Raw genomic sequence first — 25,246 nt, 5'->3', positions numbered from 1 at the left:
TTGAGCGCGTCACCAGCTATAGGTTCCTAGGTGTCCACATCTCAGAGGACCTCTCTTGGACCCTCAACACCTCTAAGCTGATCAAGAAGGCTCACCAGCGTCTCTTCTTCTTGAGGAAATTAAAAAAGGCCCATCTGTCTCCTCAGATCCTGGTGAACTTCTACCAGCAGCATCATTGAGAGCATCCTTACCAACTGTGTCACAGTATGGTATGGCAACTGCTCTGTCTCTGACCGGAAAGCCCTGCAGAGGGTGGTGAAAACTGCGCAACGCATCATCGGTTCCTCTATCCCATCCATCGAGGCTGTCCAGCACAAGCGATGCCTGCGAAAGGCGCGTGGCATCTGCAAGGACTGTTCTCATCCCAACCACAGACTGTTCACCCTCCTCCCCTCTGGGAGGCGCTACAGGTCTCTCCGGACCCGGACTAGCAGGTTTAGGGGAAGCTTTTTCCCTGCGGCTGTCACCCTCCTAAACTCTACCCCCCCCCCCCGCGGCCATTCATTGCACTAATCCATGCTAGTTGACTGAACAATTATCCCTCTACTTGAATTTACATATCCCCTGTATCAACACCCATAGTACTCTATTTTTATTTCTATTTCTATTTATATCCATGCTAGTTGACTGAACAATTATCCCTCTACTTGAATATTTATATTACTATATTTATATTTATTTATATTTACTGCACTTATTGTAACTATGCTGCTCCGATAATTCTCTGATAATTCATGTACAAACTGCACTTTACTGCTCCTTTGCACTTCCAGTTGGTAACAAAACCTCATTTCGTTGTACTCTGCAGTGTCTGCACAATGACAATAAAGTGAATCCAATCCAATCCAATAATCGATAACAGAAAGGATAAGGTTGCATCTTATTAAAGGGGACCTATTATGCTTTTTCGACTTTTATGACCTATAAACGTTGTTATAATGATTGATAGTCATGTTTAACCATACTAAAGTGTCAAATAATGACGTACATGCATTTCGACGTATTCCCTGCTGACAGTCTGGGGTGGCTGTGCAGAGCGCTAAACACTCGGGACAACGTTTGCGATTCACTTGTTCACATTTCCGGGAAATCATCTACGTAGAGGCACTCCTGCCGCGCCCCCATATGCCTGGTCAAATCTGCCCGCGCACGCGCTTCAAGGAAGGTAACCAATCACAACAGAGTTCGGTTGGCAGCAGTGTTGTTTTCGTCAGGTAAGACGAAAACGAAAATGACGTCGTCAGACCCCTTTTTTCCATGACGAAAATGAGACTAAGACGAACGTCACCAAAGCCATATAAAGACTAAAATGTGACGAAAAATGTAGACATTTTCGTCAGACGAGAACTAGACGAGACTAAATTGTTAGTGAGAGCATGTGAGCGGAGCGGAGCGTGGAGCGGGTGGTGGAGCGGAAGAAATACGTTGGAGCGGGTTGGAGCGCAGAGCGGTTTTAAATTCAAAGGCCCGGGTGGGGATTTCACTCCGCTCCAGTCCGCTCTAGTCCGCTCCGTTTTTAACTGCTTCTAGCGGCTTACATGTAGGTGGTTCACGTAGAATAGAATGGGTTTCAATTGGAGCATCCAAGCAACCTGATTGGATAAACCCCCCCCCCCCCCGCAACACTGGCTCGTGTGCTCGCGCGCAGCTGCGCCTGCACGCACACGGCACACACACACTCATACACTACAGAGAGAGGCTGGTGGACGAGTTTTCGTCGGACTAAAACTAGACTAAAACTTTCAAAGATAGAAATGACTAAAATGGGACTAAAACTAAGAAGCATTTCGTCAAAAAGACTAAGACTAAAACTAAATCTAAAATGCCTGCCAAAAACAACACTGGTTGGCAGGAGCGGGGACATCAACTGGGATAATAAAGTGCTCTAAACCAGCTGGTTTAATAAAGTCCTTTAAACCAGGATTAATAAAGTCCTTTAAACCAGCTGGAATAATAAAGTCCTTTAGTCCGGGATTAATAAAATCCCTTAAACCAGGATTAATAAAGTCCTTAAACCAGCTGGAATAATAAAATCCTTTAGTCCGGGATTAATAAAATCCTCTAAACCTTAACCAACTGGATTAATAAAGTCCTTTAAACCATTTTTATAAAGACCTTTAAACCAGGATTAATAAAGTCCTTTAAACCTGATGTATTAAAAAAATCCTTTAATCCACATGGGATTAATAAAGGTGTTTTAGGTGCCCCCTGACTCCTGACATGATGCGTCTCTTTGTAGTGTCTGCACCACCGTGCGGTGCACCCTGACTCCCCGCTGCCCTCCATCGAGCCCTGGCTGCAGGCAGCTCTCCAGCGCCCCCTAGCGGTGGCAGCGTGCTGCCAGGCGCCGCTGGAGGAGCTGAAGAAGAGCTTCCCCCTGAAGCAGGTGGAGAAGAAGAAGCAATTGAAGACCAGCTCCCAGATCTTTGGCAGAGGGTGAGTGTGATTCTTCCAGGTCAGGCTGGGGGTCCCATGCCTGACCTCCAGGTCAGGCATGGGGTTATGGGGTCATCTGACCATTTGAACAATTTGTTTGTAATTCAGGGATTGTTAACACTATGTGAAATGTGCTATATTGATACAATGTTAATTAATTACTAATTATTTTTATTATGTGTATTTTAGGATAAGAATGAACGGCCCCTGACTGTACCCGGTCCCTGACTTGTTTCCTGGTCCCTGACTTGTTTCCTGGTCCCTTGTCTCCTTGTTCCTTGTTTCCTGGTCCCTGGTTTCCTGGTCACTGACTTGTTTCGGTCCCCTATCTCCTGGTCCTTGTTTCCTGTTCCCTGACTTGTATCCTGGTTCCTGACTTGTTTTCTGGTCCCTTGTTTCCTGGTCCCTGACTTGTTTCCTTGTCTCTGACTTGCTTCCTGGTCCCTGACTTGTTTCCTGGTCTCTGACTTGTTTCCTGGTCCCTTGTTTTCTGGTCCCTTGTTTCCTGGTCCTTGACTTGTTTCCTGGTCCCTGACTTCTTTCCTTGTCCCTTGTTTACTGGTCCCTGACTTGTTTCGGTCCCTTGTCTTCTGGTCCTTGTTTCCTGTCCCCTGACCTGTTTCGGTCCCTTGTCTCCTGGTCCTGGGGGTCATGGTGGAGACCTCAAGGTCAGGCATGGGGTCATCTGACCATTTGAACAATTTGTTTGTAATTTAGGGATTTTTAACACTATGTGAAATGTGCTATATTGATACAATGTAAATTAGTTACATTTTTATTACGTGTATTTTAGGATAAGAATGAACGGCCAGGTTCTTAGGATAAGAATGAATGTACCAGGTTTCCTGGTCCCTGGATTTTTTCCTGGTGCCTGCATTTTTTCCTGGTCCCTTGTTTCCTTGTCCCTTGTTTCCTGGTCCCTGACTTCTTCCCTGGTCCCGTGTTTCCTGTTCCCTGACGTGTTTCCTGGTCCCTGACTTGTTTTCCTGGTCTTGTTTCCCGGTCCCTGACGTGTTTCCTGGTCCCTGACTTGTTTCCTGGTCCTTTGATTTTTTCCTGGTGACGTGTCCCTTGTTTCCTGGTCCCTGGTTTCCTGTTCCCTGACTTGTTTCTTGGTCCCTGACTTGTTTATTGGTCCCTGACTTGTTTCCTGGTCCCTGACTTGTTTCCTGGTCCCTGACTTGTTTCCTGGTCCCTTGTTTCCTGGTATCTAACTTGTTTCCTGGTCCATGACTTGTTCCCTTGTCCCTTGTTACCTGGTCTCTGACTTGTTTCCTGGTCTCTGACTTGTTTCCTTCTCCCTGACAGGTTTCCTGCTCCCTTGTTTTTTGGTTTTCGACTAGTTTCCTGATCCCTTGTCCCTGCCTTGTTTCCTGCCCCCTGACTTGTTTCCTGGTCCCTTGTTTCTTGGTCCCTGACATGTTTCCTGGTCCCTGACATGTTTCCTGGTCCCTGAGTTGTTTCCTGGTCCCTTGTCTCCTTTTCCCTTATTTCCTGGTCCTTGTTTCCTGGTCCCTGACTTGTTTCCTAGTCTCTGACTTGTTTCCTGGTCCCTGACTTCTTTCCTTGTCCCTTGTTTACTGGTCCCAGACTTGTTTCGGTTCCTATTCTTCTGGTCCTTGTTTCCTCTCCACTGACTTGTTTCAGTCCTTTGTTCCTGGTCCCTGACGTGTTTCCTGGTCTCTAACTTGTTTCTTTGTCTCTAACTTGTTTGCTGGTCCCTGACTTTGTTTCCTGGACTCTGAATTGTTCCCTGGGCCCGTATTACAGAAACTTCCTATCTTAAGTGCTAAGTTAAGATCTTTTTTTTCAATTTTGCTGCGCTACATGTAATAAAAGAGCTGCCATCTCGCTAGTTAGGAGAGCTGATGGGTCATCCTAAAGTTAGGACATTTTATTTGGGATATTCAGACTTGTTTCAAGGTCCCTGACTTGTTTCCTGGTCCCTGACTTGTTTCCTGGTCTCTTACTTGTTTCCTGGTCCCTGACTTGTTTCCTGGTCTTGTTTCCTGGTCTCTGACTTGTTTCCTGGTCTTGATTCCTGGTCCCTGACTTGTTTCCTGGTTTCTGACTTGTTTCCTGGTCTTGTTTCCTGGTCTCTGACTTGTTTCCTGGTCTTGTTTCCTGGTCTCTGACTTGTTTCCTGGTCCCTTACTTGTTTCCTGGTCTTGTTTCCTGGTCCCTGACTTGTTTCCTGGTCCCTTACTTGTTTCCTGGTACCTGACTTGTTTCCTGGTCTTGTTTCCTGGTCTCTGACTTGTTCCCTGGTCTTGTTTCCTTGTACCTCAGGCCAGAGGAGCCTGATGCCAAGAGGAGCCGGGAGGATGAGAAGGACTTCAACCTGGCAGACATCTCAGAAGGAACCGTGACCTCGGTGAGAGCTAGGGGGCGCTAGATGACCGGGTCTCATGAGGTCCGGGTCCTGTGGAGGGCTAAGAGGCGCTGGAGGACCAGGTCTCATGAGGTCATGGTCCTGTGGAGGGCTAAGGGGTGCTGGAGGACCGGGTCGCATAAGGTCCTGGTCCTGTGGAGGGAGGCACCCAACGAACGCTTTGAACCCCAGAAGACATTCAGGAGACACTTGAAACACTGATTCAGATGACCACAACATATATCACCAAGTACACATATATTACCAAGTACACATATATTACCAAGTACGCATATATTACCAAGTATACATATCATAACAAGTACACATATATTACCATGTACACATATATTAACATTTACACATTAACACATATATTACCAAGTACACATATATTACCAAGTACATATGTACACATATATTACCATGTACACATATATTACCAAGTAAACATATATCATCAAGTACACATATTTGACCAAGTACACATTAGCCAGTTGAACCTTGTCCTGAGGGGTCGGTCCTGGCTGGGGGCCAGTTGAACCTTGTCCTGAGGGGTCGGTCCCGGCTGGGGGCCAGTTGAACCTTGTCCTGAGGGGTCGGTCCCGGCTGGGGGCCGCGGGGCAGAGCCTGTGAATCACGGTGTGGCTCTTGATTACATCATGTACCATGGGCTGCTTGTTTAAAGGAATGCACTCAGGACAACCTAAACAGCACTCTGAGTGTGTCTCACTCCCTTCATGTCTCGCAGCCCAACCATAACAGGATGCTGGGGGGGCAGGGCCGATGTGGGCGGAGTGTCATGGGGTCATCTGGGATGAAGCCAGTCGTAGTGAGAGTTGTGACTGTTGTAACGGACTGGGATGGGCTTCAGGCCGTTCACAGACACTCAGAAAACGGGATAGTGGGTTGAAATGCAATTTTTAGGGAGGTAGAAAACAAATAATTTAGGGCGCACCGGTGGTTCACCGGGTAGAGCGCGTACCATTAAGACCCAGGCCTTACCGCAGCGACCAGGGTTAAATTCCTGCCCGTGGTCTGCATGTCTTACCCTCTCCCTCCCATACCTTCCTGTTTTAATCTTTAATAAAAAAGGAAAAAACCTTCAAAAATAAATCCAAGAAAAGAAGAGATATGGATGTGAATGTTAACAAAGTGGTCGTGGTCCTGTGTCCCCAGGTGGGCAGTGTGACCCCCGCCAGAGACTACCGCTGTCTGGTGAAGTTGAAGAGCCTCCCATTCGGAGAGGGTGAGCCGCTCCTCTCCACGTCTCCCTCACATTACCCAGCAGGCCGTTCAGCTGCACTCACTCTGTCTCTGTGTCTCTGTTTCCCGCCCAGCCTGCCAGCAGCTGACTCACCGGATAGAACAGTTGCTGGGTAACAAGAAAACAGCCTACTACATGAAGTGCATCACCTGCGTCCAGGCCTTCCGAGAGGAGTCGGTGAAGGTAAACAAACACTCAGTTTGATGGATGCTGGGTCTTAAGGCGGGGGGGAGGGAGTTCACTTGTTTGGGCCGGGGGCCAACGTGAATCAGTCTTAAGCAACATTCAACATTAGCTCCATCATTATGGCCCGAGAGTGGAATACAGCCAGCTGTCAGAACATTCCTGAGGCCTCCATTTTGTTTTACACAACTTTTATTTGGGGTTAGTGTAACTGATCACTGTATTCTTGTCATCTGTGCGTACACTACCGTTCAAAAGTTTGGGGTCACCCAGACAAATTCAAGTTCTCAGCTGTGCTGACATAATTGCACAAGGGTTTTCTAATCATCAATTAGCCTTTTAACATAATTAGCAATGTACCATTGGAAAACAGGAGTGATGGTTGCTGTAAATGGGCCTCTGGACACTTGTGTGTACAGAGGATGTAGATATTCTACAAAAAATCTGCAGTTTCCAGCTAGAATAGTCATTTACCACCTTAACAATGTCTGGACTGTATTTCTGATTCATTTAATGTCATCTTCATTGAAAAAAAACGACCTTCCCTTCAAAAAAATAGACATCATTAGTGTGTGTGCGCATTTGCATGCGTTTCTGGATAATGGATGTGGTGTGTGTGTTCAGCTGGGGAACGCTGACCTGTACAACGGCTACCTCCAGTCGCTGAAGAGGAGCATTCCCTCCAGAGGTCTGGCCATCTTCTGGGACCTGCTGGTTCAAGGTGGGCTCCAAACCTGGGTGGGGGCCAGATCACCTCCTTCCCCCCTGGACAGGATCTTTGGTTTAAAAAAGTAAACGTATACTCTTCTTGGAATAACAGTACGTTTTATTGTGTAGTGATCAATCTCTTAATTCATTATTTTGACAGACGCCATCACTCTGATCAGCAAAGACGAGGTGGAAGGAAGCACTTTCTCCAAACAAGAAGCCCAGCAGGTAATCACCCGTGGCCAGATCCCCTCTTGGCTGAAGATGCCCTTGTTGTTCCTATGAGTGCAGTTCAGAGGTTATGGATGCAGAGTCTTTCTCACATGCCGTTTGTTTGGGCCAGTTCCTGGTCGCCCAGGAGCGGAGGGAGGCTGCGGACGTGGCTCCTGCAGTGGAGGACCCCGGGGACGTGGATGACCTGGTAAGGGGCCCGGACAGACACCTCTCTCACGCTACCAGCAGGGGCCTTAGAAAACCAACCTCCATGCTCGTATTTGACGGGTCATGTTACTACGCCTTGTGCAGACATTCATTCATTCATTCAGTGATGACCCCTAAGAGATGTGTTTCCTCTGTTCCCATGCAGCTGGACATGATGTGAGAGCAGGACGAGGGCTGGGCCTTTTAAAGTGCCTCACGGAGGAATGCGGAGAAGGTGGATCTCCAGCCCCTCCCAGCCGTCCCCCAACCCAACCCCGAGACCCAGACTAGGCTTTAGATGCTCGGAGTCAAGGCTCATTCCAAGCCACTGCACTACTAGTGCTGTTGGCATCATCTTCTTTGTTTGTATCTTTTTGATGTTGAAATGTCTGCTTGATCCTAATTCTTTTTGGTGTGTTTTGGCCTATTTCTCGAGGCATAAAGATTCTCAATGTTGAAGGTGTGGAGTGAGTTGTATCTTTTAATGTTTCCCCATTAAAACTTGTTCAGAACTCAAAACAGGAAAAGGGCGCAACTTGGGTCTAGCACATGGTTTATGGCGATCAGTTAAGCGTAAAAGTGAAATCGGTGCCTTAGGTGATTGGCGCTTAAAGTGTCTGAAAAGAAGGGCTCTAACAAAGAGATGTGCTTGCCGTTTGAAACCACTGGAGCACTATAATAAAGATAAAAGAGACATACTCATTCCCTGAGTGTATAGCAGGGCCCCTAGTGAGCATGTTTCCTCTCTACAATGCTAGATTAACAGTAGCAGCAGTACATGAGCCCGTGGATCCCTCAGCAGATCCACTGGATGAAGCGGCTGAAGAAGCCGGGCTCAGAGAGGTCGGAGGGCTTGAAGACGGCCTCCTGGTCGCCCATGGCCAGGGTCACCAGGACGTCCTGGTCCACGTCACTCCCTGTGGCGATCACCGTGGAGACCACCTGCGCACGGCGCATGGCGCTCAAGGCCTCGTCAAGGTTCTGTGTGTCCGTCACGCCGTCGGTGAGGAACACGAAGGACAGTTCGCTGTTGCGCCGGCTCTGGCGTACCCCACCGCTCGACAGGACATTGTTGATGGCGTGCAGGATGGCGGGTGTCACGCTCGAGGCGGTCTCCAGGTAAGGCATGCGGGCCACGCCGTCGGAGATGAGGGCGGGGTTGTGCGTGAGCCGGAAGGCGGTGTGGTTCTCGGCATCGCGGCCAAACTGGACCAGGGCCATGCGTGCCCGCATGCGGTCCGTCTTGCCCTTCGCCAGCGTCAGGGTGCCCGCCACCTCCTGTAGGAACGCCCGCACCTGCCGGAAGTTGTCCTCGCCTAGCCGCTCGGAGCCATCCAATAGGAAGACGATGTCCACAGGCCGCATGGCGCAGCGGGCCACGTCCGACTCTGGAGGGGTACGCCGGACCAATCAGAGCTCTGGACATGAAGCGCTGCCTGAGTGACGCTGTGTGACGGGCTGAGTGACTCACCTGATCGGCAGGGCAGGTCTGGGCACACGGTCACAGGGTCTGGAGGAGGGAACAGCACAGACTGAATAAAGGCTCTGCTCTTTACGGACAGCATTGGCAGCTAGGTCACTTGGAGTTCGGTCCAGTCATCCAATGTCTTAGACTTTCTGGACGGGCCGAGTTCTCCCACTGTCCCTGCCTACTAGCCTTCAAAACCAGAGCAACGTGAACAGACCTGACTGGTCTGATGCTAGGACTCACCATCCAATCTCTAGCCCCAAAAGCGCGCACACACACACACACACGCATCTCACCAGGGCAGAGGACGGTTTCCATGGAGGTCAGGAAGTCGTCGGCCACCAGGTCGGCGAACCGTCTCATCCCGTTGACGCGGTCCTTGCGATTGCAGGTGATGGAGCCCAGGATCTCGTCATCTTCCACCTGGCCGAACATGTCACCCACGCCGATGGCGTTGACCTCCACCCCCGCCGTGCTGCACAGGGAGGGCAGCAGGGCGTCGTCGTCCCGGGGGTCGAAGCGGCCGTCCGTCACCACCACCACGTTGACCCTGGCCCCGGCGCGGCGCCCGTCCCGGATCAGGTGGTCGTAGGCGTACTTCAATGCGGAGGGCGTGAAGGTGCCGCCCGCGATCCACTGCAGGTTCTTTACAGCCGTCTTGAAGGCGCCCATGGAGTCGATGTGGGGGTCGCTGAGCTGGATCACCTCGAAGGTCCCGTTGTGGCTGTACTGGACCACGCCCACACGGGTGCCTGGGGGGGTGAGGGGGATCAGACTAGGGTTCACTACGGGTCAGGACTGTAGGGGGATCAGAGTAGGGGTTACTACGGGGTCCGGACTGTGGGATGAGGTGGATTAGACTAGGGTCTCAACATCATATTCAAATCTATCTCTCTTAATATTACTAAAATGTTCTGTTGTGCTAATAAATAGTCACAACAACCCTGACATTGTGTGAGTCTAAAAAGTTGACGCTTTACTCTGAACCCCCATTTTAAAGGGAACATATTTAGGAAACCAAAAGGTTCTCTCTGGGAGGAGGTGCATGGTGTGTGAGGGCTGGAAGCATATGAAGGAGACGGGCCGGTACCGGTGAGCGAGGCGGGGTCGCTGGCCATGGAGCCAAGCCGGTTGATGGTGTTGATGACGAAGTGCTTCTCCAGGGTGAAGTTGGCCAGCCCCACACTCTCGGAGCTGTCGATGACGAACACGATGTCCAGGGCCCCGCAGCGCTTCTCACAGTCTGGGGAGGAACCAGGGCCGTCAGGGAGTGGGAGGGATCAACCTTGACCTTTACTGACCTCTAACTCCGTCTCCACTCACCACAACAGCCACACGTCTCTCTGATGTAGCTCATCACGTCGCACTCCTGCAGCGAGGGGAAACATTAACGTGACTATGATGACAGGCATAATCAATATTATATACCAGGTCATAGATGATATTGATATGGATAGGAAATTATGCTGAAGACTACAACTGATTAAGACAAAAGGAGTATTTGTTCATGAGTCTAAGACGAAAACTCATGTGGATATTGAAATTGAAAAACTTTGGGTTTCGTTTTGTTAATCTGGATTTAATCCCTGCTGATCACGGCTCTACTGCTGAACAACACAAGGTTCTTTAGAGAGGTTCACTCACAGTGAGTCCATGATCCCCCGCTGGTCCAACTCCACCCTACACACACATGCACACACGCACACAAAGACAGACACGCACACACACACACACACACACACACACAAACCCACCCCCGCACGCACACAAACACAAAGTCACATACACACACACACACGCATACACCCACCCCCGCACGCACACACACATGCACACACACAAAGACACACACACACAAACGAAGAGACACACAAAGACGGGGAGTGTTGTTGATTGTTCATCGCCACCGCCAACTGGTCTTATTATGGGATGGAGGCTGTAGTCTTACGTCCGGGCCGGCGTCCCCGCGGGGTCCTCTGCTCCCGGGCTGACCCAGCGTCCCGTCCTCGCCCTGAAACAACAGCAACCTCACCAGGTCTCAACCAGGCACCACAAGCAGGAACCACAAGCAGGAACCAGGAACCACAACTAGGAACCACAAGCAGGAACCACAACTAGGAACCACAACCAGCAACCACAGCCAGGAACCATATGGCCTGTCAACAACCAGGAACCACCAGGAACTTAGGGTTAAGAAATTAACCAAGGTTTTCTGATATATGAGTGAGGTATCTCACTATGGGACACGCCCCTCGCGCTGTCCCCCAGAAGCAATTTTACACTACGCCAGTCGTGACTGGCCAACAGACGTGACGTCTGCCTGCAGAGGAGGGGCTCCCTCCTACTACATAAGCCCCGTCGTCACGTCATCTCTTCAGTCTAGGCAAAACACCTCTTCCTCGCTCCGGGCAAGGAGGGTGGTCTGGTGAGATACCTCACTCATATATCAGAAAACCTTGGTTAATTTCTTAACCCTAAGTTTTCTTTCAATATTCATTCGGTATCTCACTATGGGATATAGTAACTCCCGTATTGCCAAAGAAGTACCAGTGCAAACCCATCAAACAGGCATGTTCACCGATCCAACGCTCAAGACTGTGTGAGACAGATTAGGCGCAGTAACATCCAACCTGTAGAATCTAGCGAAAGTGTGAGGCGTCGCCCAGCTGGCAGCCGCACATATCTCTTCCACTGAGACCCCCTGAAACAGTGCCCAGGATGCGGACATGCCGCGAGTCGAATGTGCGCGCAGGCCGATAGGGGGTTCCAAACCCACGCTACTATAAGCCATGGCTATAGCCCCCACGATCCAGTGTGATAAACGCTGCTTCGAGAGAGGCTTCCCCAGATGTGACTTAGCACATGATACAAACAGCTGCTCCGATTTCCTGAATCCAGCCGTCCTATCAACATAGACGCGTAAAGCCCGCACCGGGCAGAGCGCATTCAGCCGCTCCTGCTCCTGGGAGGAGAAAGGGGGAGAATGGAAAGCCAACAGCTCAATAGGGCGGTATGACAACGCAGAGTCGAATACCTTGGGAACAAACGCAGGGTTCGGCTTTAATAGAACCTTTGAGTTCCCCCGCAAAAACTGCATACACGTCGGGCTAACCGACAGCGCATGGATGTCACTAGTGCGTTTAGCCGAGGCCAACGCGAGCAACAAAGCCGTCTTAAACGAGAGCGTCTTAAGCTCTACCTGTTGTAAGGGCTCAAACGGTGGGCGGGACAGTGCATCAAGCACCGTAGATAAATCCCAAGGAGCAGCTAAGCTCCGCAACACCGGCCGAAGACGGCGTGCACCTTTCATAAACCGGCAAACGATAGGGTGCTGACCTGCCGATTTGTCCCCAAAACGTGTGACAAGCCGATATAGCGGCCAAGTACACTTTGACAGTGGAGAAAGCCCGGCCTTTATCCAGCAAATCCTGTAGAAATGTCAGAATAACAGGCACGGGACTCTGGAAAGCTATTTCCCCAGCTTTCGCGCACCAATCCTCGAACGCACGCCATTTCCCTTCATATGCGCTACGCGTGGAGGAAGCCCTGGCGCCCTGGATAGTCGTAATGACATTCAATGGGAGTCCAGCCGTCGTGAGGTTCATCCTTTCACGGGCCAGGCCCATAGAGCCATGCGCTCCGGATGAGGATGGAAGATTTCCCCATGCGCTTGCGTCAGGAGGTCCCTTCGTAAAGGCAGAGGCCAAGGCTGGCCGCACAGCAACTGGACTATTTCCGCCAACCAATATTTCCCCGGCCAACGGGGGGCTATAAGGATCAGCGCATGACCCTTCTCTCGCACCCTGGCGAGAGTAGGAATGATCAGTTCTAATGGGGGGAAAGCGTACAGGAGGACGCGCGGCCACTCGTATGCCAAAGCATCCAGCCCCATTGGGGCGCTCCGACCGGTTAGGGAATAGAACAGAGGGCACTGAGTGTTCTCCTCTGATGCAAAGAGATCGACCTCTGCTCGACCGTATTTCTCCCATATCTGGTTCACGACCACGACGTGGAGTTTCCAGTCCTTGTAGCGAGGGTCGCCCCTGGACATTAAATCTGCTCCCCAGTTCCGCGCGCCCGGCACGTGTGTTGCTCTCAGCGACAACAGGTGGGCGTTGCCCCAAATGGTCAGTCTGTGTGCCAACGTGTGCATTTGAGGGGAGTGCAGCCCCCCCTGACGGTTTATATACGCCACCACCGTGGTGTTGTCCGTCCTGACTAGAACATGTTGCCCTCTCAGAAAGGGAAGAAAATGTTTCAGCGCCAGTGACACCGCCTGAAGTTCCAGGCAGTTTATGTGAACAAACTGCATATGTGAGCTCCAAGTGCCATTTACTGATCTGCCCTCGTATACGGCTCCCCAGCCCGCCCGAGAGGCATCCGTTGAAAGGACCTTCCTCGCCAGGACAGTTCCCATGGTAACGCCTGTAGTCAGAAAGTACGCGCGTCCCCAAGGGCGCAGCACCGAGACGCACGCCATGGAGATCAAAACCCGGCGATGGCCATGGCACGTCGGGTTCAGTCTGAGTGATGCAACCCATCGCTGAACCGGCCTCATATGGAGGCGGCCAAGTGGGACTACTACCAGCGCCGACGCCATCAGACCCAATAGTCTGAGGCACGTTCTGAACTTCAACATCGTCCCCCTGCGAAAAAGTGCCAGACAAGCCTGAAAGGCTTCCACTCTCTCCGCGGATAGACGTGCTTTGAACGTCACTGAATCGAGGCACAAGCCTATGAACGTTATGCTTTGAGTAGGGACCAAAACACTCGTTTGCACGTTTATTGTGAAACCCAGGGACACTAGGTGCGATATGAGCACGCTGGTCTGCGCCTGAGCCTCCTGGGGCGACTGTGTGGCTAGAAGCCAGTCATCTATGTATGTTGCCAAACGCATTCCCTTCAACCTGAGGGGCGCGATGGCAGCCTCCGTGCATTTCACAAACACCCGTGGACTTAACGAAAGGCCGAACGGGAGAACCAAATACTCGTACGTTACGCCCTGGAAGGCGAACCTGAGATATTTCCTGTGAGGGGGATAAATGGCGATATGGAAATAAGCGTCCCTCAGATCTATGCTTGTGAACCAGCCTCCCGGGCACACGAAGCGTATGAGAGCGGCGTGTGTCAGCATCCTGAAACTGTACTGTCTCATGTATCTGTTCAGAGCGCGTAAATCTAATATCGGCCGGAGGCCCGCTCCCTTCTTCGGGACTAGGAAGTACCTCGAGTAAAAACCGCTTTGGTTTTTCTCCGGTGGCACTACCCGAATTGCCCTTTTGTTTCTTAGAGAGGTGATTTCCTCCTGTAGAACCTGAGCTTTCTCTCCACGGGCCTGCGACTGCAGTATCCCGTTGAAACGGGGAGGAGTGGACGCAAATTGGAGCCTGTAGCCGGCGGTTACAGTTTTTATAACCCAATCCGACGCACCACATGCCCGCCACTGTTGAGCCCGGCCAGCCAGCGGTCCCAGCGTCGCTGGTTCCGCTGTCGTGCCGGCCCGAACGGGCGTGGTGGGTTGCGCACCGGAGCGCACGCCCACCAGGCACCGTCTTATTACGTTCTGTTCCTTTTTTATGTTTATCATTTTTTTCATTTTTTTTGTTTTCACAAGCAGCTGCGCTCTCGGCTCGGAGCCTGGATGCGCGCTGGCAAACATTTTTAATGAATAATGATTTGGGGAAGGGGGACACATGTGTGATGTTGGGCACTGGTGTGTGCTTGAACACATGCATGTGTCTGCGAGACACTGCTGCGGCTCCACCGAGCTCTCTGCAGGTCCGACCCTTCTCTCCTTCGCGTCGTGAACTGTGAAGGCTGTATGGCCTTCTGCACGCCTTTTGCAGGGCTTGGAACATGCCCTCTGTAACCCTTCTTGGAACCGGGTTTGGAACAGAACACCTAGGGGGGACGGCGACGGCGTCTGGCCGGGCCTGCCGCACCCCCCTGGTCGCAGCGCCTCAGGTAGCGCGCCGTTTCTTCCCGGCCCCCTGAGTAGCCGAAGGGGCTGCACGGCCACCTGGCGCCACCCCGGGCGCGGTTGGCTTCCTCGCCCACGCGCCACTGTGCTCCGGCGGCTTGTTCTGGCCCCGGCCGGCCCCGTGGGTTGGGTGGGGCTGACGCTTCTGGCCGCGGTAAGCCGGCGGAGGAGCGCGGGGCTGGGTGAACACCTGGCCGGGTGCGTTGGCGGGGAAAGGCGCTCTTCTGGGAAGACACAGTCGCAGCGCCTCACCCTCCCTCTTTTTTTCCTCCCAGCGTTTCAGCATGACATCATACGCCGGGCCAAACAGGCCTTTCGGGTCCACAGGCACGTCTAGGAGTTGGGTTTTCTCCCTCAGAGAGAGACTGGAGAGGTTCAGCCACCTCGCCCTCTCCTGAGCGACCATCAGCGCCATGGCCCTTCCGGACGCCTGGACAGCGCTCCTGTGAAGGCGCAGGCACAGTTCCGTCACCACGCACAGTTCATCCCAAAGGGCTGGGGTGGGTGACGAGGACATGTCGAGCTCCAGCTCAGCCTGGTAGGCCAGCAGCAGCGACGACCCGTTGAGCGCCTTCACCGTCGTCGCCATCGCCTTGTAGCCCTTCTCGGTCATTGATGACTGGAAGGAGTCGGCTCTGGACGGCAGTGTAGGGCTCGCTGAAGTCATGGCGGACTTCTGCGTGGGGTGGAGGTGCGACGCCAGCAGTGGTTCAACCGGAGGAAGATGGGAGAACCCCTTTTCCTCCATACCGGCCCAATCCAACCCCGATCCACCCTGGACGGGGATCTTGGCTGAGAGAGGCTTGCCCCAAGACCGGGTCGCTTCCTCCAGGCACTCGGGAAAGGCCGGAAGTAGCAGGCTGGTTGAAGCCTTCGCCTTCGGGAGTCGCTTGCCATCGTAGCGAGATGTGGCGGTCTCCACCGGGGCCTCCGGCCACTCGATGTTTAGCCGCGCAGCCGCCCTCTTGCAGGCCTCGTGTAGGTCCATGCTCACGGCCGGGTTCGGGGAGGGGGTGCACGCACCGCCCACCACCATAGGCGACGCGGTGCGCGGGGAAAAGGAATCATCATCCTCGTCCTCATCAGAGCCGAGGCTAATGGATTCCCCCCCCGACTCGGAGTGATCGCCCTCGGCTTCGTCGGGCCCTTCCAGCAGGTTAGCCTCGAAAGCGTCGGGCTGAATCAACTCCAGCGGCTGGGAAGCGTCGGTGAGGTCCACCTCCGATCCCCAGCTGGTTCCCAGTGGGGCGGAGAGCCCCCGGGAACCTCCCGCTAGCTCCGGTAGTGGCGGGTCGGTTACCCCCATTACCGGATCATCTGTGCTGAGCTTCGCCTGCTTAGTCAGCCGGCGTTTGCGGGTTTTATTTGAAAACCGTGCGCAATGCTCGCAGGTAGGCGGGAATGCAAGGGCAGCCTTGGCATGTTCCAGCCCAAGGCAGCGAATGCAGGCGGTGTGGCTATCCGCTCCCGACATTTTGTTCCTGCACGCGCAGAACTTTGTCGGAGGCTTCCCCGAGCCCTCGGTTAGGGTAGGTTCAACCTCTGACTGCATGTTCTCGCCTTCCGTTTATGCCGGCTGCTGTTTGGTGACAGGTCAGCCTGGACACGGGTGTAGCTAGTGTAGATGCTAGCAGCTAGTATGGATACTAGCAGAGGCTACTGTTTGGTGACAGACTAGCTTACTTCTTCAGTCTCACAGAGGTCAGAGGTAGCGATAGGCTAGCGTTCGGTGACCGAGGGGTTAGCTCGCTCAGTGAACAGTGTGCTAGTCCGTCTACGACTTCTGTCTGCGAGGTGCTTCTAGGAGCGAGAAGAGGTTAAAGACTGAAGAGATGACGTGACGACGGGGCTTATGTAGTAGGAGGGAGCCCCTCCTCTGCAGGCAGATGTCACGTTGGCCAGTCACGACTGGCGTAGTGTAAAATTGCTTCTGGGGGACAGCGCGAGGGGCGTGTCCCATAGTGAGATACCGAATGAATATTGAAAGAAAACCATACGGGGTCAACGACCAGGAACCATTCTGGGTCAACAACCAGGAACCATACGGGGTCAACGACCAGGAAACATACGGGGTCAATGACCAGGAACCATACGGGGTCAACGACCAGGAACCATACGGGGCAACGACCAGGAACCATAAGGGGTCAACGACCAGGAACCATACGGCCTGTCCTGGATCAAACTCATCTTCACTCAGCACACATTCATCCTAAGCGGACATTTGATCCATCACTTAGGAACTACAATGAAGGAGCAGTTAGGGGACGTCTTGCTCCATGGAAGGTACTGGTAGACCGGAGACGTGGGGTTCAAACCCACAAGCCTTCAGCCAGGACTCAAACTGCCAAACCAGGAGGGTGTGTGCTGAATGAGTAGGGTGCTCTGGTGACAACCAGAAGCCCCTAGGTCGTGGTGACTGGGGTCAGGTCCCCCGGCCCTCCTGCGTCTCCCTGGTCTTGGTCTGGTCCTCCTGGTCTTGTGAACTTACCAGGTCCCCCGGCCCTCCTGCGTTTCCCTGGGCTCCCTTGGCTCCGCAGTCTCCTCGGCTCCCCCTCGGCCCCCTCCTGCCTGGATCCCCCCGGTCACCCTGGCAACGACACGGAACATTTAATCCCCCATGAGGTCATAAGAGACAGAAACCAACATGGACTCCTTCATACAGCAGCGGGCGGCCTCACCGTGGGGCCTCTGGGCCCAGGGTAGTTGAACCCGTCTCTCCCTTGGTCGCCCTTACAGAGGGAGAGGAGAGAGAACGGCGTCAGCATCATGAAACAAGACCTCAGTGATGTCGTCCTTCATATGAAACATGAACCATGTGAATCGTGATCCAGTTCAGATATGGTGGATTAGTATCTCGGGTCCTTGCTCTCCTCTCCTAAATTAGTTCCTCAATAGAGACCTACCTTAGGTCCCGGGGGTCCGGTGTCCCCCCTCGGCCCGTCGTCTCCCAGGTGTCCTGCGGTGCCCTGCAGAGGAACAGGGATAAGGAACAGTCCTCTGTGAGGAGGTCAGACCTCCAGGGTGGTCCAGACGGGTGGGCTGTGTTTATGTCTGGAGGCTGTGACCAACTGTATATTTATTCTTTATCAATGTTATGAACGGTGAGTTATAGACGGTGAGTTTTACGTTGTTTCCGGGGTCCCCTTGGGGGCCCGACTTCCCCCTCGGTCCTGGTAGGCCAAGGTCCCCCTGGGAAGGAAAGAGGTCAAAGGTCAGCCCAACACAAGAGTAGTCTCAGATCCTGGTTATGCTAACATGAACCTGTGCACCTTTGCCCCCTTGGATCCGTCTTCTCCTGTAAAGCCCCGGCCTCCCTCGGGTCCTCGTTCTCCCTTAAAGATTACAAGATGACATCATCAACAGACCATCTATCTTTGGAGCAGAACAGTTTTGTTTTCTACAGCGTTGCCGTAGAGATAGGTCTTCTGCTGAGAACTATGTGGAATATCTCTCTCTTCTGTTTGCGTGGCTTGGGAATGTCACGATGCCAGCTGTGCGATTCATTGTAAGCAAAAAGAAAGTCTTTGTGAGACGATGCTCTATAAGGAACGCCCGGATCAGGGCAGGGGCTCAGTGGAGAGCCACTCTGGCTCTGTGTGGAACGGAGGAATCCTCTGGGAGATCTCCCCGCTTAGTCAAACCGCCTGCCTCAGACACCGACCTTATTGGTTTTAGTTCCTCCTTTTGTTTGCAAATCTCTCATTCCAAATTTCTTAAGATCAATATTTTGTTGATTCCAAATGAAATAGGACTATTCTCTACCTTATGTTTTTATCAGTCAAATAGATGACGGTTCCCTCAGTGCTCTAGACATTAGATAAGGTGTCTATAGACCTTTAGATAAGGTGCTTTAGTCCTTTAGATACGGTGCTTTAGACCTTTAGATAAGGTGTCTTTAGACCTTTAGATAAGGTGCTTTAGACCTTTAGATAAGGTTCTTTAGACCTTTAGATAAGGTGTCTTTAGACCTTTAGATAAGGTGCTTTAGACCTTCAGATAAGGTGGATTTAGACCTTTAGTTAAGGTGTCTTTAGACCTTTAGATAAGGTGCTTTAGACCTTTATATAAGGTGTCTTTAGACCTTTAGTGGCTTTAGACCTTTAGATAAGGGGCTTCAGACCTTTAGTTAAGGTGTCTTTAGACCTTTAGATAAGGTGTCTTTAGTCCTTTAGATAGAGTGTCTTTAGACTTTTAGATAAGGTGTCTTTAGATCTTTAGATGAAGATAAGGTGTCTTGAGACCTTAAGATAAGAAGTCGTCACACCTTTATATAAGGTGTCTTTAGACTTTTAGCTAAGGTGCTTTAGACCTTTAGATAAGGTGTCTTTAGACCTTTAGATAAGGTGCTTTAGTCCTTTAGATACGGTGCTTTAGACCTTTAGTTAAGGTGTCTTTAGACCTTTAGATAAGGTGCTGTAGACCTTTAGATAAGGTGTATTTAGACCTTTAGATATGGTGGCTTTAGATCTTTAGGGGCTTTAGACCTTTAGATAAGGGGCTTTAGACCTTTAGTTAAGGTGTCTTTAGACCTTTAGATAAGGTGTCTTTACCTTGTCACCCTTGAGTCCCCCCAGTCCAGGTGCCCCCTTCACACCGCTGTCCCCTCTCCTGCCCTAGAAGACATTTAGCGAACAAGACTCTCAGAACAAGGTCACACCTCCACATGAAGAAAGGTGAACATCCAGATATACTTAGAGATTAGGAGGGAGGAGTACAGTTTCTCCCTTCAGGCCCAGGGCTCCGCCTTTGCCCTGCAGGGGGAGAGGAGAGAGGAGATCAGACACAGTATGGTCAGACCAAGCGGTCAGCCCGGGTCCCCAGCAGAAGCTGCTTCTCACTGGTCAGCCACACTGAGTCACTGTGGATGGTGTGAGACTATTTGAACGTACCGCGGGCCCCTTGTCTCCGGGCTCTCCTGGGTAGCCAGGGTTCCCCGTGTCGCCCTTCAAAGGAACAAAAACAAGGTTTAATCAGGACAGAGGGGAGGATGTGTTGGTGGCTGGTTCCTGTGGCGTGGTGGTGACTACCTTTGGTCCTGGCTCTCCGCCTGGTCCCGGGGGTCCTGCTCTGCCCGCTCGGCCTGTCGATCCCTGTCATGTGACCACCAGCAGACGTTACCAGTATGCACACACCTGTGGATGAACTAAAGAGCGCCAGCACACTGGTATCTGTGTGTCACGTGTCGGTGTTTGCATGACAATATTTTGTATACTATTTGAGATCTGTGGAAAAAATATGTTGCTGTTTGTTAAAAGTGTTGAGCATCCAGACAATTATGTTCTGTTTTATTAGCCATAAGAAATGAATACTAATACTCATAAAGCCTGGAAGGATCTTACTAAACTGACACTAAACTAACACATTCTCACAATACGATCACGATCACGCATCATGTGGAAGAACAAAATGCGTTAGCAGCTGGCTTGCAGCAACGCGCATCGATGTGAAGGCTTCTAAAAGTGCATAACAATATTCAACTGAGGGTGAAATATGAACACTGGATTTCCCTGGGAGTCGAGCTGAGCTTGTCCCACACTGTATAAACAGTTAAATCCTTTTTTACGGAGCCACAGATCTGCTGGTCCTCATTTTACTTGAGTGAAAGGAGTGACAGGATAATGATCTTGTTGCCCACAGTGAAAGTCCCTTCAGATGAACAGTCTTCTGCTCAACAGCTTGAGAAGGAAATTAACAAGACAAGGCCTCAGGGTTCTGTTCCCCGGGGCACCCTGCTGAGACAATCACAGACATCTACCTTCACGCTAATACTCTGAAATAGACGAGGTGCCGACCTTCACTCCTGGTGGGCCTGCAGGTCCAGAGTCCCCCGAGTCACCAGGGAAACCATCAGATCCCTTCAGGAAACACAACAAGCTGCTTATTATGTACACTGCAGTGTTACAGTCACCTTAAGACCTATGGAGGAAAGCCAGTGACCACAAAGCTGTTTCTACTGATTCACTGTTCCCTTTTACTCCATCAGTGTTATTCTCTGTATTTTAACACGGTGGTACATCAGTACTGCTTCTCCAGGGGATTTGAGATTAAATAAAAGGCTGAATGACTAGACTGAACGACATATATATATAGTATTGAACAGGAATAATAATTAAAAACATAACATAAAATCCCAATGCAACAGCAGTGAACCTACAGCTGTGAGAGGAGTAGTCAGATCCACACACCACACATAGTCAGACACACACCACGCGTAGTCAGACACACACACCACACATAGTCACACACACACACACACACACACACACAACACACAGTCAGATCAACACACCAGACATAGTCACACACACACACACCACATGCAGTCAGATCCACACACCACACGTTGTCAGACACACACACTGCACGTAGTCAGACACACACACCACACATAGTCAGACATACACACCACACAGTCACAAACACAAACACACACACACACACACACACACACACACACACACACACACACACACACACACACACACACCACATGTAGTGAGACACACACACACACTCACCTTGTCCCCTGGTAGTGAGACACACACTCAACTTGTCCCCTGGTAGTATGACACATACACACACTTACCTTGTCCCCTTGTAGTGAGACACATACACTCACCTTGTCCCCTGGTAGTGAGACACACACACTCACCTTGTCCCCTGGTAGTGAGACACACACACTCACCTTGTCCCCTGGTAGTGAGACACATACACTTACCTTGTCCCCCGGTAGTGAGACACACACTCAACTTGTCCCCTGGTAATAAGACACACACACACTCACCTTGTCCCCTGGTAGTGAGACACACACACTCACCTTATCCCCGGCCCCTCCCTGGCAGCCAGGGGTTCCGATGCGCCCGGTCTTGCCCTGAAATCAAGCAGGCAGTAAACATGTTGAGTGTCCGGCCAAACAGGACATCATCGAGGACCCAATGTGTGGGGGGGACTTACTTTGAATCCATCAGTCCCATTCCTGCCAGCCGCTCCACCAGAACCCTGACCAGAAACCATCAGACACAACACAATGAGGCACAGGTTTCACATGGTATTAGGACATATCTAGAGACGGAACAATCAGAAGAGCTGCTGACCTTTGCTCCTGTGTATCCAATCTCACCCTGTGACCAAAGGAGACAGCAGTGAGGGGGAATAGTATAGATCAGGGTATTTACAGATTATACAGAATATTATTGAGATGTTACCCTGTCTCCCATCAGCCCGATCTCTCCCTGTGAGAGAACACAACAGCAGATCAGTGAGAGAACAATGAGACAGATGAGGTCGTAGGAACGTTTCTAGAGGAAGGCCAAATGGAAAATAACTTGTACGACCCACCTTGGAGCCGGGATGACCAATTGGTCCTTCGATTCCAGGATCGCCCTATCAGAGACGATATGTTATGAGCACATGTTCCAAGTAGAATGTTACTATTGTGTTGTATATTGTATAGTACATGTATTAGTCATATTCTCCGTGTGTATGTCCTCTTATTAGGACGTGGTTTTGTCTCTGGGTGTAGCTGTTCTACCGAAGGGAGATCCTACCTGATAGCCCTGCTCCCCTTTACCACCGGGGTGACCCCCTTCTCCCTTGTTCCCCTAGGAGTGAGACAGTGGTTGAGATTCAAGCTAAAGCATAAAGAGAAAGAAATAAGAAAAGCCTTTTGCAGTGCCGGCTCTGACCTTTGCACCTCGGTACCCCTTTGGCCCCATGCTGCCAGGCGTCTCCAGGCAGGAGTCCTTGTAGCACTACGAGATCAGGAAATCACAACCACATGCATCATTTAGAACTAGATCAATGGAATCAAGTGTAATACGACTGGAGTCTGGTTCAATCTGGTGCTGTCTTGTCCTACCTGCAGATACGCTTGGTGTTTCTGAAAACAAACAGAGTGGATCATTAGAAACCCCCGAATCCCTTACTGAGTCCTGCCCCCCCGAGACCCCCCTGAGACCCCCCAGTACCATGACTTTCAGGATGCGGTCGATGGTGTCGGTCATGATGCGGGGCCGGCCGCCCACCAGGTCCACGGCGATGTAGCCGTCGCGGTACACCTCAGCGGGGGGGCTGGCGATCTCCCTCAGCCCCGCCTCGTCCACCGTCCGCGAGGCTGCCACCGAGAACACCCTGATGCCTTGTTCACGGGCCTTCTCCGCGCTGCTCCTCATGCCGCCGCACGGGCTCCCGGTGACATGGCCGTCGGTAATGACCACGGAGAAGAGCGCGGCCCTCTGGTCCGCGGCGTGGCGCGTCATCAGCGAGGTCATGTTGCCCAGGGCGCAGTCGGTGAAGGTGCCCCGGCCCAGGTAGCTGATGCTGCTCAGGCTGCGGATGAAGCTCTGCCGGGTGGAGAAGTGGCTGAACACCACCTGCCTCTGGGAGTAGTGCAGCCCACCCACCGACCAGGTGAGGCGCACACGGCCCCCCTGGTACTCCTCGTCGGTCAGCCGCTCGGCGAACAGCTTGGTGAACTCCTTGATGTTGTCCACCAGCACCCCGGGGGGCGACTCCTGCAGGGAGATGCTTTCCGACGTGTCGATGGTGAAGAAAAGCCGCACGGGGCAGTCCACCACCTCTGTGCCACAGGACGAGGAGGGAATCAACGGGATGCTGGGGGCACCTCTACAGATTATTAAAGCTGCACTATGTACGCCCTCCCATCAGCAGCCTCTAGTGGCGGGAGTCACAGCTACATCATGAAGTGAGCGTGAGTCAAGACTCTTTACTGCGGAAACCAAGCCAACATGCATTCAGCCAGCATTTCTCCCAGCTAGGGAACACCAGGATGTTTTACCATGCCCTTATCAAAACCCCAAATAGTTTTCTGTTGTTATTTTCTGGACATGACAGGACATAAAGTAACATGGTATGCGCCTCAGTCAGTGCTGATATTCTCCCACTGTGAGGAATCAATGGACCAGAATAAAATGATTATATAAAGAGATTCCCTGGATGGACTTACTCATCGATGGGAGTGTTTCAATGTTCATAAAGGTTCTAGTGCAGATCTATCTGAATGGAGTCTGCATAAGAAAGGTGACATAGTGCAGGTTTAACGTTGACCACTCATTAGTAGCGTGTGTATTGCAATTCATTATCACTGTTAGTATTCAATGGACTGAAGCTGTGGATAAGCGTGTCGGGACCTGAAACGAGGTCCACCTGAAATTTCATCATCTTGACTCACTCTTACAACCTTTATTGGGCGGAGGGGTCGGGTAGGGTGCGGGAGGGAGGGTCGGGTCGGGCCAGTCCCCTCGTCTCGGTCCTCGCTCGCTCAGATCTTGTGGAAGTGCATTTTTCAGAAGGCTCAAAAGGATAAACGCTAAAATAAGAGCCATCATCCGCTCACCCTGAGGAGGCAAAAGAGGAATCAGACAGGGAGAGGTTGAGGCTTTAAGCGTGAAGGCTCTGCCTTTAGCAAAGGAAACGGCTGTCAAACACGTGAGCCTTCAGAAGGTCTGTCTCAGCTCTGTGAATGTTTACATCATGAAGACACAGCAGGGCAAGTACCATCTTCCAACTATCAGAGAAGAACATTATGTAACATTATAGTATGTTATATGATATTAAATTATGTTATATTATATTAAGTTATATTACATAACATTAGATAATATAATGCAGGGCAATAACCATATTTCAACAATGAGAGAAGAACACAACTTTTCTTTGTATTTCTCTTGCCACATCACTTTACTAGTCCTACTGTAACTTTTCTTATAAAGACACAGAACCCACTAACTATGCAGCTCACTTAGTACAACAGTAATCACCTGTAGGTACCTTTGGAAACTTAGATAGGCCTGTGTCAAAAACACCCTGCATACATGTCAACCCAAACAAGGCAACACGTTTAGAGGATATAACTTACACCACGCAAGATTTCAATTAGAAAGAGGAAAAACTCACCGATCCAGGCGACAGTAAACGTTTAGTTTACCTGCAACGTTTGGAAATGGAAGGAAATTTATTTAATGATCTGTGGGGAGAGGCATCTCTACCGGACAACACATCAGGGTTTAACAGCGCTGCTTTAGATCTGCGCTCAGACACGTGAGCGCATGCGCGGGCCCTGCGCCCTAAATGGATAAGGGGACTGTCTTATAATGGCCCTACTGGGAATGTCTTAATACTGGGAATGTCTACTGGGAGTCACACTAGGCTGCTGTCTTAATTGTTGTGAGAGCTAAAACAGGTAATTTCTTGCATTTGACAGAGGGTACGGTTCTGTATTGTGCATAATGCTCATCAAGTGATGTGCGTGTGATGCGACAGATCTTCAATTTCAGAGGCGGACTTCGATACAGTGCACATGTTTTACTTTGTATTTACTTATTTCTGTATTTTTAGCTTTATCCTATTTGTCAATGTTAACACTAATATTGGATGGGGATTTTATTTTTTAAA

General features: G+C 51.1%; 2 protein-coding genes across 4 annotated transcripts in view; one reads left to right on the top strand and one right to left on the bottom strand.

The window, feature by feature from the left end:
* xrcc5 (X-ray repair complementing defective repair in Chinese hamster cells 5) overlaps window positions 1-8,572 on the top strand; it is a 32,257-nt gene extending 23,685 nt beyond the window's left edge. Inside the window, exons 14-21 of one of the 2 annotated variants that reach the window (XM_056579197.1) lie at window positions 2,240-2,436; window positions 4,726-4,810; window positions 5,987-6,056; window positions 6,148-6,257; window positions 6,882-6,978; window positions 7,126-7,193; window positions 7,309-7,386; window positions 7,552-8,563. In XM_056579197.1, coding sequence (XP_056435172.1) covers window positions 2,240-2,436; window positions 4,726-4,810; window positions 5,987-6,056; window positions 6,148-6,257; window positions 6,882-6,978; window positions 7,126-7,193; window positions 7,309-7,386; window positions 7,552-7,566 — 720 coding nt within the window. In that variant the 3' untranslated portion in view covers window positions 7,567-8,563. Of the gene's footprint in view, window positions 1-2,239; window positions 2,437-4,725; window positions 4,811-5,986; window positions 6,057-6,147; window positions 6,258-6,881; window positions 6,979-7,125; window positions 7,194-7,308 lie in introns of both variants that reach the window. The other variant, XM_056579196.1, reaches the window with a different exon arrangement.
* LOC130373005 (collagen alpha-2(VI) chain-like) lies at window positions 6,376-24,897 on the bottom strand. 2 transcript variants are annotated; one of them, XM_056579193.1, is made up of 28 exons: window positions 24,749-24,897; window positions 24,024-24,189; window positions 22,801-23,411; window positions 22,692-22,712; window positions 22,519-22,584; window positions 22,381-22,434; window positions 22,172-22,216; window positions 22,039-22,065; window positions 21,928-21,954; window positions 21,788-21,832; window positions 21,651-21,704; window positions 20,626-20,688; window positions 19,861-19,923; window positions 19,723-19,776; window positions 19,549-19,584; window positions 19,384-19,446; window positions 18,103-18,165; window positions 17,960-18,022; window positions 17,737-17,799; window positions 17,512-17,562; window positions 17,322-17,420; window positions 10,802-10,864; window positions 10,498-10,533; window positions 10,177-10,222; window positions 9,944-10,096; window positions 9,150-9,605; window positions 8,857-8,895; window positions 6,376-8,773 (listed from the first exon to the last, which is right to left on the bottom strand). In XM_056579193.1, the coding sequence occupies exons 2-28, from the start codon at window positions 24,178-24,180 to the stop codon at window positions 8,181-8,183; spliced, it is 3,111 nt and encodes a 1,036-aa protein (XP_056435168.1). In that variant the 5' UTR covers window positions 24,181-24,189; window positions 24,749-24,897; the 3' UTR covers window positions 6,376-8,180. The 2 variants fall into 2 exon arrangements, with proteins under 2 accessions (XP_056435168.1, XP_056435170.1); XM_056579195.1 differs by having other exon boundaries at window positions 24,033-24,189.
* Between the last annotated feature and the right edge of the window lie 349 nt (window positions 24,898-25,246).

Source organism: Gadus chalcogrammus, chromosome 20 (assembly GCF_026213295.1).
Source record: "Gadus chalcogrammus isolate NIFS_2021 chromosome 20, NIFS_Gcha_1.0, whole genome shotgun sequence".
Taxonomy (NCBI): Eukaryota; Metazoa; Chordata; class Actinopteri; order Gadiformes; family Gadidae; genus Gadus; species Gadus chalcogrammus.
This window is presented reverse-complemented; position numbering and strand designations above follow the sequence as displayed.

What these genes read in the sequence shown, in the direction of transcription:
- LOC130373005 (XM_056579193.1), bottom strand. Translation starts at nt 24,180, where the DNA reads ATGATGGCTCTTATTTTAGCGTTTATCCTTTTGAGCCTTCTGAAAAAT. An exon ending in GCCCAATAAAGGTTGTAAGA is followed by an intron (nt 23,412 to 24,023) that starts GTGAGTCAAGAT and finishes CCTGTGGCACAG; the next exon opens with AGGTGGTGGACTGCCCCGTG. An exon ending in AGGGAGGGGCCGGGGATAAG is followed by an intron (nt 20,689 to 21,650) that starts GTGAGTGTGTGT and finishes TGTTTCCTGAAG; the next exon opens with GGATCTGATGGTTTCCCTGG.